We start from the raw sequence: 16,474 nt of genomic DNA, 5'->3' as shown, positions 1-16,474 counted from the left end.
GTTGCATGTTCTTTTATTTCATGTATCTTTATTTCTGTTTTCATTCTTTGCTTTCTTATGTAAGTAGAATTGCCCATTTTAGAAAGTAGACTTTCTTATCCTACCTTTGTGTCATGCTTTACACGCTAAGACCAAGACTTGTCCAGGGTCAGACCATTACGAAAATTGATTGCTGCTGTGGTGTGGCTTGATTTTTATGATTTCCATTAGTATCTGAAATCACTATAATGTGCTGAGTGTATATGTGACGGAAGGACTTCGACTTCCCCAGTCAGCCCTCATCTTTGTGTCTGATAAGGAACACAGATGATATTTAACCTGGGGCTAAAGTCTTGAAGATTGGTGTCATTTCTTTGCATGCAGTACTAAAAATAATCCAGAGACACTGGATGGCTTGGTTTTGGTTGGTTCTTTTTTTTTTTTTTTTTGGTTTATTTCTTTTCTCCCTCCTCCTGGGATTTACCCTGGGGATTTTTATAAAAGGCATTTTATAGCGCTTCATTGTTGATAACACTGTCACCAAATTCAGTATCCGATGTTTAAACAGCTCTGTGAGGTTTTCAAGAGCCTTGTGAGTTAGTGGCTTTGGAAAGGTAAAAATGGAAATGAAGCTCTGAGGAAGTTTAAAAAAAGATGGAGGGAAAATATCCCTTTGATATCTCAATCTGTTCCTTGCTGCTTCTTCCTGTGTGCTCCTTTAGTTATGGTTCAAAGTAAATTTAAGTCCAGGCAGGTTTAGATTTCAGATCCATTCATAGAAGTTTTCTGCCACAGCCTTTTTTGACCCAGTTGTGACCTTTGGGTATATCTCTAAAAGGATGTAACCCTAGGTATCTTTCTAGCCTTTTTAAAAATATATGTCTGTTCTGGAATTAAGATTAAAAATAGCATCATTGATGGGAATCCAATTTATAATATTCTCACTTAAAATGAATAAAAGGTAAATATTTTTAATTCTTTAACAAATGACAATTCTTTAAAGAAGAATACTAAAAACCATTCACCATTCAAATATTTTGTTTCATCATTGCAAGAGTGTTTTGCTTTATGGGTTCATTTAGAATGTTTTGCTTAATTTGGTTAATTTATACTTTATTATATGAGACTGTAGCTATATAGAAATGTAACTTGCATTTTACAACACAAAAACTTGCAATATGCATAGTATATTATCCATAGTATATTGTAGTGCACCAAAAAAATCTATATTCTATTCTTTTGGTCTGAAGGAAATAAACTAAAATAAGACAGGCTGACATTTATGAGGCAATAAACTAAACTTTACCCATAAAAATAATGTCAAAGTTAATATGTGGTGAAAAGTATAACCACTGTTTTTAAAACATTGTTTAATTTAAGCATTTTAGAGTCAGTTTACAATTAAGTACTGTTGTGGTTAAAATCAGTCAGGCAGCTTGTTTACTCACTCTCCCCCTTCTTGCCCGCCCCCTACTCCCAGAGGACAGAGAGGAGAATGCAACTCCCAAGGACTGAGATAAGAACAGTTTAGTAACTAAGGTATAACACAAATCACTGCTGCTACCACCAATAATAATAATGATAAATGAAATAACAACAATACAACACCTCAGCACCAGCCAACTGATAACTCGCCCCACCCCACCAGACCGAGCACTGACCGATACCTCCTCCAACCCTGCAGTGCCCTAGCCCTTCCAGGTAACTCCCAGTTACCTCCTGGGCATGACGTGCTGTGGTATGGAATACTTCTTTGGTCAGTTTGGGTTAGGTGTCCTGTCTCTGCTTCCTATTGGCTTCCCCTCCTCCCTGGCAGAGCATGAGGCTCACAAAGTCATTGGCCAGACTAAAACATTTGAGTGGTAACTAAAAACATCAGAGTTATCAGCATCGTTCCCAGGCTGAAAGTCAAAACCACAGCACTGCACCAGCTACTGAGAAGGAGAAAAAATAACTGCTACTGCTAAACCCAGGACAAGCAGTACTCTTTGCTCTTCCCATTTTCTTGTTTCACAGGTACTATTATCAGTTGTTGTTGCTGTTATTATCATCATCATTATTAGCAGCAAAAGCAGAATTACTACTATCACTATCACTATTATTAATATTATTACTCCAGATTTATGAATACTTACGACTACTCCCACAGTGATCCTATCAAGTTAGCCACCACACAAATGTTAAACTTAGTCCTCAGTTCACATCTCTTAAAATCCTTGCCATATATTTTGTGGTTTCTTTCAGGTAAGAGGCATTTCTTTTAAGTTTTCAAATTATCTTTTCCTTTTTCCCACCAGTAGTTACTACAATTGCTTTCCAAATGATTTGTATATTTAAAATATTTGCATTTGTATCTTAATTGTTCTAGAAAACATAGCATTTCATGCCCTGAATTTTCATTCCTGTACTTAACATATCAACTCCCATGACAACTTCTGGCATGCTATTAGTGAACATTCTGCTGTGTCATATTGGGTAGTTTACAAGAGACTGCATGTGTAAAGTTGAGAGTTTTCTTGATAGAGTTGGTCCAGAAAAAGTTCTGGGAAGAAGGAAGAAGTTAAATATGATCAATGATAGCAGTTAGCACATCACATGATGCCATCATCTTTGCACTGGAAAACCTCACAGTCTTCTGCTCTTTGGCCTAAAGGCTCCTCCTACCCATGTCCTTCCAGGAGAGCCCAGAGCACTATAATTGCATCTGGTTTTAAATGCCCCTCTAGGCAAAACCTATCTGCACTGTTGTTGTTTGTAGGCCTTTTGTTGACTTTTTTCCCTTCCAACAGCAAACAACAGCAGTGCCCAAAACACATTTCCTTTACTGTCAATGGCAGCCTTGAAATCATGCCAATGAAAGGGCACTTTGACAGAGATCCAGCTAAATGAGCACAGACTGATTGTCCTGAATGCTCTCAACATTCATTAATCTGCCAAGCCAAGTGCCAGTGCTGATCCTGAAAATGCTGAAACGCACAAAGTAATGTCAACTATACTATAAGATCAGTTCCCCTTTGCTCTATCCCTGTTCCCAAAAGTGGCATTTGGGTTGTGCAGAACCTTCTTGAGGAGAGTATATTTCTTCATAAAAAAATTGAGCATGGCTCCTAAACATGGGGTAAGCAATTAGAGAATAATTCTACTGTTCACCTGGTTTCATAGTCTGAACCTTATCCTGAAAATAAACTTGTTTTCTTTTAAGACATAGATAGAGGAGGAGGCTGGCTTTTATATGTTACATCCTAGTAACTACAGTATGCTCCCAGGACACGCTGAAAATTTAGGTTTCATTCCCTCCTTAGCCTGAGGTGTTCAAACTCATATTCAGTTTCCAAAAAAAGTGCTATATTCGTCACTATAAGCTATGTTTCTTGGAAAGAGGGTGAAAAAGACGTAATTGAAAAAAAGTGAGACCACAATCTATCCATCTTATTAAAATGACCTTTCTGGTCAAAAAATAATGCAGGATATGTGACTCATTTGGATGTAGAGATATCTTATACATACTGGGAAACTTGAATGTGATGAAGACTTGATAAATAGCGACAATTTGAAATCTAGGCAGCAGTTGCTTAAGGATTTTAGGATTTTATTTTGTTCAAGTACCTAAGTTCTGTCATACTCTAGCTCATGCAAGAATAAGTAAAGGATAATTTGGAAATTATAGAAATTTCCATATACTAGATGATGATAAATTCTCAAAACAGCTGTTTCACCTACTTTGCTGAATTGATTGAAATGGTGTTGAAGACTTTAATGGTTATCCTAGGGAAATTTGGTACAAGTATAACATTCCAACAAACTGAAATGGAGTAACACTACCAATCTTGGAAAAAGAAAGTGAAGAAAGAGCTCAGCCAACATAATTTGACTTCTACAACAAATCATAGAATCATAGAATAGTTAGGGTTGGAAAGGACCTTAAGATCATCGAGTTCCAACCCCCCTGCCATGGGCAGGGACACCCCACACTAAACCATCTCACCCAAGTCCTTGTCCAACCTGGCCTTGAACACTGCCAGGGATGGAGCATTCACAACCTCCCTGGACAACCTATTCCAGTGCCTCACCACCCTAACAGGAAAGAATTTCCTCCTTATATCCAATCTAAACTTCCCCTGTTTAAGTTTTAACCCATTACCCTTTGTCCTATCACTACAGTCCCTAATGAAGAGTCCATCCCCAACATCCCTATACGCCCCCTTCAGATACTGGAAGGCTGCTATGAGGTCTCCACGCAGCCTTCTCTTCTCCAGGCTGAACAGCCCCAACTTTCTCAGCCTGTAAACAATCTTAAACAATGATTTACAAGAAATAGGCGATTTTCTTCTGGTATCATGAAGCACAGTGTGTATTCGTCAAAAAGAAATCACATCAAGTCAACCTAGTACCCAGTTCACAGCATTTGTGAAGAACAAGTGACTGTATTTAAAAATCATCAATTTTTTTATTATCACATATGAATATTCTTATAAGCACAATAAGAAGATATGAATCTAGACTTCCCTGTGTTAGATGAACAACTGACTTTAAAGCTTTATTGAGATTGTATTTCTCACTTGTTAGCTTTCCAACAAAACAGCTAAGCTTAATGGCCTTCTTAGATACAACTTGAATCATTTTTTATTGATATTTCCAACACTAATTTGAATTATGATAAACAGGATATGGTTATTAAATCTATAAACAGTACCGTGCTCGATGAAGCTGCTCCTAGAACAGAATAATCCACTGCTTAAATACTGGATGAAGAATGATCAACTGAGCAGCTGTTGTGCAGAAAAAACAGAGACCTAAAAGAATAAAATGGATACAAGCTAAACTTGAATCAACAATGTCATTCCATTGTTACAACAGGCAAATATCATACAGAAAGTATACAAAGAGATAGCCTGTTCTAGAGATATGAAGTAGTATTTTAATTCTACCTTGATCAGGCGAAATACAAGATGGAAAAATACCATATCGTCACAAAACTTGCATAGATCAACCACAGGAAAACTGGAAATGAAATGTGGAAAACAGGGTCATCAGCTTAAAACTAGTTTTGCTTAATTTTTATTTAATAAACAAATAAATAAAAGACAAAAAGAAGTGGAGACATGGTAGCTGTTTTCAGAACTGTCAAGGTGAGGCACTGACTCAGGTTGCCCAGAGAAACTGCAGCTGCCTCATCCCTGGCAGTGTTCAAGGCCAGGTTGGATGGGGCTTGGAGCAAGATGCTCTACTGGAAGGTGTCCCTGCCTATGGCAGGGGGTTGGAACTGGATGAGCTTTAAGGTCCCTTCCAAATCAAATCATTCTAGGATTCTATGATTTCTGAAAACATCCATTTGAGAAGTTATTCATCCATTTGACAAGATATACCAGGATTACATTGAAAGAGGACAATAGAAAAACAATTTAAGAACTGGGGAATTAAAACTTACTAAAAGACTAGTTTGGCTTGGAAAAGATTGTCCAAGGTAGCTATGAAATCTCCACCAGTGTTCTAAAACAAACAAACAAAAAATATTCTGTAATTAATTAATTAATAACCAACCATTCTTTTGCCTTAGAACAGCTTATTCTGAAATTCAGGAAATCATACTGCTGCCTTCAACCCTGGTCTGTTACTATATTTTCCTTCTTTAATTTCTGCATCCAAAAGCTAAGGATGGTAGTGTCCTATTTGGTAGTATCCTCTGAAGTTAGAATTCGAAGTCAACCTGTACTCCTAATGCTTTTCAAATATTCTTAAGATTCAATCTTTACTACCCACCAAGAGGAAACAATTACCCAATACATGTTTAAAATAAGACTCTCTCCACGAAAGTAGTTAGTCAGACATTATAGGCCTTCTCATCCTACACAGGATACTGAAAGAATTATTAATATGCCCCAAGAAACTTCATATTATTCCCCTCAAAATCTTTTGACAAGCACTCCAAGGAAACGCATAGAACTGCCTTCCAGTTACTACTCTAATTATTAGTGGATTTCTGATAGACCTCACTCCTTTCAGAGTTGAGATCAGGAGTCATGAAACCCACTCTTGTACCAAATGGACTTGCTGATATGAATGTGCATGATCAGCTGAAGTGAAATTAAGTTGCTCTCTTTGGAGTGGTCATGTCATCATATACAATTACTGTGGGAAATATTGGGTGTTATTATTAAAACAGATGTTAGTGATTGGTGCTATATTAAGCACAATGTAGTTATTGCTACAACTAAAATGCAAGTTTTTGTGAGGCAAAATTATCAGTTTTCATTCATTCTGCTCAACATAAATGTAGCCCTCATTATTGCACTTATCCAAGTTTCTCTCAAGCTGTAGTACATTTATTCTCACACCACCGTTGTCAGGAAAATATTTTTACCTCCATTTCATACACTAAGAAATAAAAGAGATGAGAACGGCTTACCAGGAAACTCAAAAGATGAGTTGAAGGCCTTCAGAATCTATCTAATCGCTGAATTATGTTTCTTTTTTTCCTTGATGACTTGTAGTGCTTAAATACAGCAGCAGCAGAATAGGACATCAGGTGGATTTCAGAAAAGACCAGTTGCAATCCATAGCACAATTAAGAATTAATATTACATGAAGGAATGTTCCAGGTTGTGAATATACAGAAGTGAGATGTTGCTAATGTATATTAAAATAATATAATTAATAGCCTAAACCAGAACTGGGACTGGGTCCAAACACCAATGGAGAAGCCCCAGGTAGTTGCATTCCTTGGGGCTTCACTACACCCACAATGAAGAGGTGGTTACTGGCTCATAACTAGGCTTCCCATTACAAAGTCTTCTTTCTGACGCAGCATTTGTCTCTGAAAGGAACAGCCTCCAGTCCAGTACTGTCAGTCTCATGTGTCCTCATTTCTATCTGAAAATCAAACAAAAAAAAATGAAAATGAAAGAAAAGTTAAGAGTATCCCTGGAGCCCACCAGGAGCTGTGCTTTCATTAACGATTTCATTTTGAAATGAAAGGATGAAATGATAGAGAAAATATCCAAGGGGACTGTCCTAGAGTTAGGTAGATAGAATGAGCAATTTTGCAAACAGAAAGTACAGAAATTTTTTAATCTAAGTCTGAAAACCAGGAGCAGCAGTCAGAGATAGCAGCAGGTTTCTGAAAAAGCTGTCAAGCTTAAAATCCTTTAGCAGACATTAGCATCACAGAGGACTTCAAACACTGCTCAGTGGACAAGGCCACAAAGCCACAGACGCGCCACTTAGCAGGATGGATCAAAGGAATTATGCAGAAAAGGCTGTTTTCAGACTGCTCCCTTTTCTTACATAGCAGCAGTGTTTAAATGAGACTTTATTTCAAAGTTATGAAGTGATAATTTAAAAATAAACAGAAGTGAGGTGCATTAAACTGTGAAAGTAGGTCATCATTTTCTTAAGAGGAATGAATTTATTATTTCAAAATAGCCAAGAGAAGATGAGAAAGAGAAGAGAAACTTTGGTATCAAAGTGATACTTCTGTGCTCTCTCAGATGAGGAGATAATGAACAGATGTATCTAATTTAATTAAGTACAGTTATGTTTGGTGTATGTAGTGTCTTAATTCGTTAAAACAATGTAAACATTAGTTATTTAAACAAAGACCTTATGGATGGAGCTGGTCTAAATATGTTTGAGTGAAAACTTCTGGTTGGAAAATATGTAGTAAGTGAAACTTAAAAACCTCACAGAAAAGAGCTTAATCAATTTCTTAATTAAACATGTTGAATTTATTTTTAAATGTCAAAACAGTTTAGTTCATTATTTTTGAAATTAAAGTATTTTCCTAATTCAAAATGCATATCTTGGTTTTATTACGTCAAACGAAGTAATATGAGGCTCATATGAAATGATGAAGTGGTCAAAATTGAAATTAAATGTTATAGGATCAACAAATTATTTCAATCAGACTAAGCTGAATTTTAAGAGGATTAGAAGTGTTTTTCTTTCTTATTAGCTAATATTTTTGTGGTTATTAAGATATTTCTTGTCTTCACGTGTAAATAATTTAAAATCTCAAAACTGTTCACAGAAAATAAAATGACGTTTATAGCCAGTATGCTGTCACGGCACTCATGCTTCTTTTTATTGACACATCTTATAGCATCTTCATCTGTCAATTCACCAGGAATATAGGCAGTTGGATCTGAATTTTATGAACACTTAGCAATAAATAAACACTGTTTGAAGGATTTTCAATTTGAATAGAAAATATAAACATCCAAAGAAACAGATATATGAATTTTCCACAATAAGATAGCTAAGGACCAAATCCTAAATGCAGTTATCAGTGTTTTATGTCCGTTATCAGGCCTTAACTGTTAGATCATGCCCTCTGAATCACTTTGAGATAGTTTATGCTTAAGGAAGGCAGGTACAGCAATTTTAAAGATAGAGTGGGTAGCATTCTTAATTACTGAGGGAATATTTGCCCTGTGCTGCTCCACTGCTGTTTTCTAGTTCTCTGATACCTCTCCAAGACCAGCTAACATTGCCTGGCTACTTTGCCTAAGTAGGTTTTGGAGAAACCTTCCATTGACATAATCACTTGCTTCTCCATGAGGAGCAACACATAAACCTTCTGAACAACTCCTGCCAAAGAGCATAACCTCACAGCAAAACAACTCTGGTGTTAAGACCTAATTGTGTATAACAGGACATATTTTCATCAAAAGCTCTGCCAACGTGGTGGTGTACCATTCTGCACCACAATTCCTTTCTGGCCACATAAAAAAGCTTCAGAACTCCTGGTTTGATGTGCAGCTCCAAATGAGCCATGACACTGGATGTGCAACATGGTGTCATGCTGAGGAAAACCTAGGGAGACTTGTTCTGAGTTGTTGTCCTTTCACCAGAGCAGTGTTTGGTACTTGTGTTCAGAATATTAGAGATTAGTTTACAAAAAAGAGTAGTATCCTTACAAAAGTGTGTGTGTACATGTATATATATATGTATCCATTGAATTCAGACTTTCAAATTTACTGTCTTCTGACTTCTTCTGAAGAAAGAGCTCACAGGCCTTGAATTTGCTATCTAGCATTCCAGATAATTGGAACAGCTCAGTGTCTGAATGTTTATTAAGGAAAAGATCTGGTTGGAGATATTTAAGTGGAATAAAATGAAAATAGGTTATAATAGGGTTTTTATCACACAAACAACTCCAGAATTTCAGGCATGTGTGATTTGATTTAGCTTGGTTTGTACCCTTTAGAATGAAATAATGCTCTATAGTCTTGCTCTCATTGCAGATAATAACTGCAACAAGGAGGCTGTGATTTTGATCATGTTATATCAATGGCATGCTGTTGCTGTAGGAGCTCAAAAGATTTGTTATTATGTCCATATTCATACAGTCAAGCAGTTAAATATGGACAATATCTATTAGTAGCTACTATTGGTATTTTGCTATGATTAGTTTGAGCTGCAACAGTCAATGAAACCTCTAACGCTTCCATGCAGGAAACACCCACGTCTCCTTGACTTTCAGGAAGATCATCCTGGTAATCAACCAAAATGTTGCCTTACATAAATATCTTCTACTACTCCCACATGCATTTGTAAAATTATAGCTACTTAGATTTTTTTTTCAGGTATTTCTGCAAAGTTCATCCTATTGATGTCAATGAAAGCTGGTAAAAAAATGAAGCTATCTATTCCCTGCATTGCCTGCAAAACATCTACTGAGAATTGCTACCTGACTTGGCTTCTTTTCTGTGGCTCAGATACAGCGTAGAATACTGTCCTGCGTTTTGTTCTTCCTTGCCCATTAAGTGATGGTAGCACTTCTACTTGTGTAAATATGCTTTGTGATAGGTGGGATTATTACCAGTTAAAGTAACTTCTCTACCAGAGAATCTGTGGCTGCCTCATCCCAGGAAGTGTTTTAGATCAGGTTGGATGGGTCTTGGAGCAGCCTGGTCTAGTGGAAGATGTCCCTGCCTGTGGCAGGATGTTGGAGCCGGACTGGGTGATCATAAAGGTTCCTTCCAATCCAAATCATTCTGTGATTCTATGATTCTAAATGAATGACATAATACATTTCTGCAGTTTCACTTGAGTCTCCTTTCGCTTTGTGAAGTTTTGCTGTGTCCTGCCAGAAGCAATGTTGCATCCTAAATCTCTCCTAAAGACTAATTCTCATCTATGTTCACTGAAACTCCCTTATAAACCAAACAATCCCCTGATAAGAATTTGCAAGTGCAGCTACAACTAATGATAAAAAGCCTCTTGTAATAAAAGATGTATGATGCTGCAAAAATCTCTGGACAGAAGAAAACACAGTTCATTATTCTATTTGGCTATAGGGACTTTTAATCTCATATTGATAACCTTTAATGTGATAGAGCGGATGTCAGTGTATTTTGTTTATTATTTTAAGATTAAAAGCCTTGTTAGTTTGCTGTGTAATGCTGATAAGATTTTAACAGTTTATGGTTAGTTAGTTTAATTGGCTCAACTGCTGGTCAGGAGGAGCAGCAGGAGTAGCCTGCAGTTTGCCTGACCCTTTTCCATCAGATTGAAGTATTTTTGTGTACTGTACTATATTAAGCTTCATCTGGAAAAAAAAAAAAAAAGCACAATGGAACTAACAGATTGTTATAGTTAGACTGTAGGTGGGGGATGCATATGCTTGAGTTTTGAACAAAATTCCATATCCTAAGCAGGGATACATGGCTTTTATATGGTGAGGCAATCAATTTCTTTTTTGCACATGGAGACATATACAAGTAAGTTTTGAACTGGGTTTAGGGCCAGATGTTCAGGTAGGCAACATGCAGGATTCAGGCTGGCATTTGCAAAGAACCCAGCTGCCAGTTTTTGCCATGACTATAAGGCATATTTACAGAAGCCTTCAACAGCTAGCAGCTCTGATTACCTTGTCGATAGACAAGGGGAGATGAACATCCAGTAAAAAACTGTGATACCTCCTACAGCAGAACCGGTCACAGTACAGAGATACCATTTTCTAAATGCTGAAATGGGGAGGTCTGAAGGGGGAGCTGAGTAGAGATTGACCACACTTCAGCTGTAGCTTGTGTTATTTGCCGAGTCCTTTCTGGAACTGGAACTAGCCAAGCAAAAATAAACCAATCTCTTCCTTCTGTTTAGCTTTTTCTTAGGAGTTTTCTTTAAATTTTAGAGGTGGGAAAAAATAGCTACTTGGATAAATTGCCAGGATGTAGGCAGCTTCCATCACAGGGGACTCACAGAAGATGTTGCTTTCATTGCAGCTTAGCAGTTCTGAATTAATTTTCACTTGGAAGTGAAACTACAAACTCCTTCTGAGAGTCAGGCTGCCTAAATCCTCACTTTGTCCATCCATGTGCACAAGCAATAAAGTTCTTTTATCTTTCTCCTTGTGCCGTGTCAGTGGAAACTTGTTCCTGCTGTGGTAGTTTTGGTTTCACTACCATGGGTACGCCACAGTTCAAGAATCAAAGGTCCATGAGGAGCCTAGCTCCATACAGAAAGCATGGAGATGCTCTTCCATTGTGAACCTCACATTTCATACTCAAGCAAATGATGTAATGCAATTTGCCCAGTTCCCCATGCCCATTCCCTTCAAACACATACCCTTTTTTCCACAGAAGTCATCCTAATATGTGATGGAAAGGAGTTTAGCAGAAAAGATTTCCTTTTTCCATCAATGAGTGTCCATTATCCCCACAGTATAGCTCAGATTAAATATACATACCTCATCAAACCTCTTGCACAACAGGGGAATCCACTATGAATAATCAAGTAGAGTTTAATCAGCAATGATCATGACAAGAGCTCCATTGGTGTATTTGTGCTAGTGTCTTGAAGAAAAGCTGCTTTCTGTTTTCATCAAATCTCCCTTGCGCTCATGCCATACAGCTATAGTTTTCCCAGTTGGAGAACTCAGTCACTCTCAGATTTGGACTGCCAGGATGTTTTTATTCCAAATATTAAGAACACCACACTTTACTAAGTAGCCTTGGTAGTTTAATATATTTCCCCTCATTTTGGACGACACACTGCTTTCTGTGAGGTTTCACAAAATCTTCCTGTCGTGATACATTCTGAGACCATGATATTTGTGCCTGAGCAACCCTGATATGACTTGAAAAGAGTTAATGTGCTTTGTATTCATTGCAAGACCTGCTGCTTTTCAGAGGTGTAATTAAATCTATTCTCAGCTTTATAGGAAGCATCAGGGTAACTGTATGTTTATAACATTTTCAATAAAAGACTGAAGTATCTGGAACTTTGAAGAGATCCAGTTTTGTAAGTCAGTTACACCTGACCAGGAATTTATCACTGACAGCTTTTTGCCAGAAAATGAAGTCTTCAGAATTCCAGTCTCTTTGAGATACATTGTGAACAGCTTTTTCTCAAATTTTAATCTTCTATGGCAAAATTTGATGTGGTCTCTTTTTTTCCTTTTTATTTTCTGTTAGGAAAAGTGAAACAGAACATTTAATGCTGATCCAGATTGACCTAAATGACAAAAAAAATTCAACAAAGTAGTGTATATCCTGTTAAACAGCTTACTTTAGATGGCCTTAGGGAATGGTGGGAGTTACATGTGATTGACCCTCATTTTTCCTTCAGACTGACTTCTGAGGTTGCATCTTTCAAGAAGCACTACGTTTTCAGTCTCTAGCTGAACTGCTTCAGTGTCTCAAGGGAATCACCTGATGCTTATATATTACAAGAAGAACAGTTTGCCCTAAGAGGGTGACACATAGGGAAGCACTGGGCTCCTGATCTACAGCTCCCAGGTAGCAGTGCAACAACTGAGTTTAAAAATCCTATGACATTTTGTCCAGGCACAATTTGCATATTAATGGGTTTTCCATCAGGCCTAAGCACAGCAGGGAGGAAAATGAACATCATATTAGCTAAGGATTTCTCCATTCACATTGCCATTCTGGTTGGATGCCATTTGGAAATTTCAAGGTCTCAGTGATTCATTCCTAATCACAGAATAATATGAAACAAAGGCAGTGGCGTTTCCTTTCTTCTGCTCCTTGTCTCTTTTGGTTATTTGTATTGTAAGATCTTCAAGCTGAATACTGTTTTCATATTCATGTACAGTGCTGAGCATGATACAGACTTTAAACTCTAGCCTCAGAGCAACAGGAACAGCACCCCAGGTGGGCCACCTGAATGCTTGATGGCTCTAAATGTCCAAGGTCACAAAAACAGATAACAGTCCAAATCCAGTTTTCATATTCGCACTGCTTCACATGCATTTTCATTGTCGCTGTGCTTACATTTTGTAACTATGCTGGTAAAAGTGTTTTCCTTATGGATCCTTCAATTTGCAAACTAACAGAAATAAGTGAAGGATCAGCAGTTCCCTGAAATATCATTACTTTAACACTCTCAGTCTTATCAATTTACTGATTGTGTTTTTATTACTATTACTGAGGGGTTAAGGCAATATTCTGGAGAAGGATTTCCTGACTCAAAGGGCTCCTTCTTTAAATGAGACATGAAACAGATTTAGTCAGCCAGATGGAGGAGCACAGGGAACCAGAGAGACCAGAGGTGTCCTGGTCAGGATGATTGTCAGTGTCATCAGTACACCCACTGTGACTTTTATGTAGGTCTGGCAATGAAGACATTTTCTATGGTGAGACACATTAAAGAGCAATAATGTGTCTATGTTAATAGTTATTACCAGTTTATCCCATAAGAGAAGATTGAAAGAAAATCTGAAGTTTTGCCTGTTGGGTTGGTAGATATTTCATTAAAATACCACCACCAACCAACCAACCAAAATCCACACAGAAGTATACTTAGTTCATTTGTGATCTTGTGATCCCTCTAATCCTAATCCTCAATTTTGATGCTTATTCTCCAGAAGATTTGTCTTCAACTCAATAATTTTTATCTTTCAGTATAGTTAAAAACTTGTTGCTTTTCAGGTTGAATTATGAACAAAGTCATGTTGTTATGAATCGTTGTTTTATTTTGCTTATATTTAAAATATTACACCTAAACATTCATTCTGAATGTACATTTTTAACTTTCCTGAAGTGAACCCCAAAGAACTTTTCCACATTCAGTCAAGAGAATTAGAAAAAACTGCTATTTATACATACGTTGTTGTACACCTTGTGGACCAGATCCTCAAGGGTATTGAGGTACCTAATGGCCTTTGGTTTCAGCAGAGATGCAGGCAGAAGTGAGGTTTCTAAGACAATTTGTTGATCATGACTTGAAAATGTAATTGATAAAAATGTTAATGTTCTTTTGTTAAGATTGACACACTGATCACTGTGCAGATATGATGCATATTCTTTAAAGTATTTGCTGTTTCCAAAGCAAAAAAAGCGTCTTGAAATTTTAGTACATGCATATGTGTCTCTGTTTCTGTTTAGGAAACTATGGTGAAAGTGGAATGGAAGCTTTCAAAGACATGGCAGCCAAGGAAGGCATCTGCATTGCGCATTCCTACAAGATCTATAGCAATGCTGGTGAACAGAGCTTTGACAAGCTGCTACGAAAGCTTCGGAGCCATCTGCCCAAGGCAAGAGTGGTTGCCTGCTTCTGTGAAGGCATGACTGTGAGAGGTCTCTTAATGGCTATGAGGCGCTTGGGGCTCGCTGGAGAATTTTTGCTGCTGGGCAGGTGAGTAATTCCATGCACTTATACCCAGCCTTTTCACTGAGCAGGGCAAAATAACGTAAAAGCAGTCCAGTCAAGCATACGCAAAGCACATACTCATGATAAAAGGACAGAAAGTTACGTCAGCTGTGTCATAATGGTACATAATCTACAAAGACATGCACTATTCTCATGACATGCCAAGCAAACTCAAAGCTGCTTGGCCAGTCTTAATAGCATTGTGTAAGGAAGGTTGACACACAAACGTTTGATCTGTATCATCTATTTTGAGTAACTCTGCTAAGAATTGCTGATATGGCCTCTGGGTGGACCTGAAATAGATCTCCCCAAAACAAAGTTTGTTAAGCATCACCTTTTCTTCCTGAGCCAATATGCTGACATGTGCATACTGTCCTAAAGGCAATATATAGGTAATCCTTTCTCTCCGATCAGTGATATCAGTAGTTCCTTTCATAACTGGCAATGAGAGAAATAAAAACTGCCTCCAATGTGTTCACACAGCAGGAAAAAACCCTGGATTAACAAAATCAAAGATACTGATGTAAATCTAATGGGATCTTTGTGCTTGCTACATATTCAACAAGTGGACCCAACAGAGATGAAAAAAAAATGTTTTGACCACAAAATGGCTTTTACAAAGACCCTCCTTATGACTAGCTTTAGTGGAAAAGCCTACTTGCCAGTGTTTTAGAGTAAAGCAGATTAAATGCCACCTCAACTCTCTCTAGCTAATGCCACAGGACCTTTGTTGTTTTCTTTTCTCTTAAACATAAGAAGTTGTAAAATCTCTGCAGTAGCACCCAAATTTAGAAACACCTAAGCATCATTTTCAAAAAATATGTTGGCCCTTAATTCCTCCAGACTCCAAATCCCATGTAATTTTGTATGGAATTTGTTTATGTATAGCACTACTAAATTTAGTCCTAGGAGATGCTTTTATAAATAACCACTTCAGGGAGTGATGATTGTGAATAAGAATGGAGCAATACAGCTTAGCTCTTCAAAAAAAGAAAGGTCTAGAGAGAACTGGCTTTGCTTATTTTCAGTGAAAAATACCTGTTTCTAGCTGGAGCCAGAGCTGTCATGCCTAATTATAAGAAAGTTGTTATTCAGCATCTGACTTCCATGCAGTAAATTGAAAGTGATAGCTTCTCTCAAAAGTCTAAGCTGTAAACTGTTCCAAGTTAAAACATAAATCCTTAATTATATCAGACCAATTTATGTGTGCCCATGTGAGTACTATACAATTTATTTGTGAAAAAATGCACATGAACTGGAATAGTTCTTTTCTACCCTTTCTAGCCATTAGCAGAGATTTCAAGGTAACGGTTGAGAAATGGCTAATCAGATATAGGTTAACCTGTCTCCAGCCAGTAGCTGTTGAGTACAGATGTAAACTAATTGCACTTATCATCACCCAACCAAAGCATTCATGTGGCTGCACCAGACAGCTGAGAACAGCTTGTCTCTACGTACAGCTTGGCACTTTAGAAATCATAAGGATCTAGGAGCCTCCCATCTCCTCTCAATAGATTTAGTTCAGATTTGGCACTAAAACCAGCTATAAGCCAGAAATAAAACAACTAGTTTTGTCTACTGAGGACTTTTGTTTGGCTTTGAGTCACCCTTAGTCAGGAGAGCTGATTGGTTTACGGCCCTGCAGTGCAGCAAGACTCATGCAGAATGTGGGATATCATGGAGCAGTTATGTTCCACAAAAACTTAAATTCTTACCAAACAATGCTGTCCTTCTGCCATGGAATAATCCCTGGGTTTCACAGCAGAGGGGAAAGAAAAGGCAGGGAACTTGCAGAAAGGCTTCTTGATGTAGATGGGACACAAGACAATATTGTCATTGTCCTTTGATGGCCTGAGTTCCTGTAGGGATTTACAGCTTCGTT

At 37.6% G+C, this 16,474-nt stretch overlaps 1 protein-coding gene across 4 annotated transcripts in view; it reads left to right on the top strand.

Moving 5' to 3' along the window:
* Positions 1-16,474, top strand: part of GRM5 (glutamate metabotropic receptor 5) — a 260,905-nt gene that overhangs the window by 107,548 nt on the left and 136,883 nt on the right. For all 4 annotated transcript variants that reach the window (XM_061343758.1, XM_061343760.1, XM_061343757.1 and 1 more), the window contains one exon: positions 14,328-14,577. In XM_061343758.1, coding sequence (XP_061199742.1) covers positions 14,328-14,577 — 250 coding nt within the window. The remainder of the gene's footprint in view (positions 1-14,327; positions 14,578-16,474) is intronic.

This window comes from Neopsephotus bourkii, unplaced genomic scaffold, assembly GCF_033783945.1.
Source record: "Neopsephotus bourkii isolate Nb327-2 ecotype Australia unplaced genomic scaffold, CSIRO-AGI_Nbou_v1 NB_1825, whole genome shotgun sequence".
Lineage (NCBI taxonomy): Eukaryota > Metazoa > Chordata > Aves > Psittaciformes > Psittacidae > Neopsephotus > Neopsephotus bourkii.
This window is presented reverse-complemented; position numbering and strand designations above follow the sequence as displayed.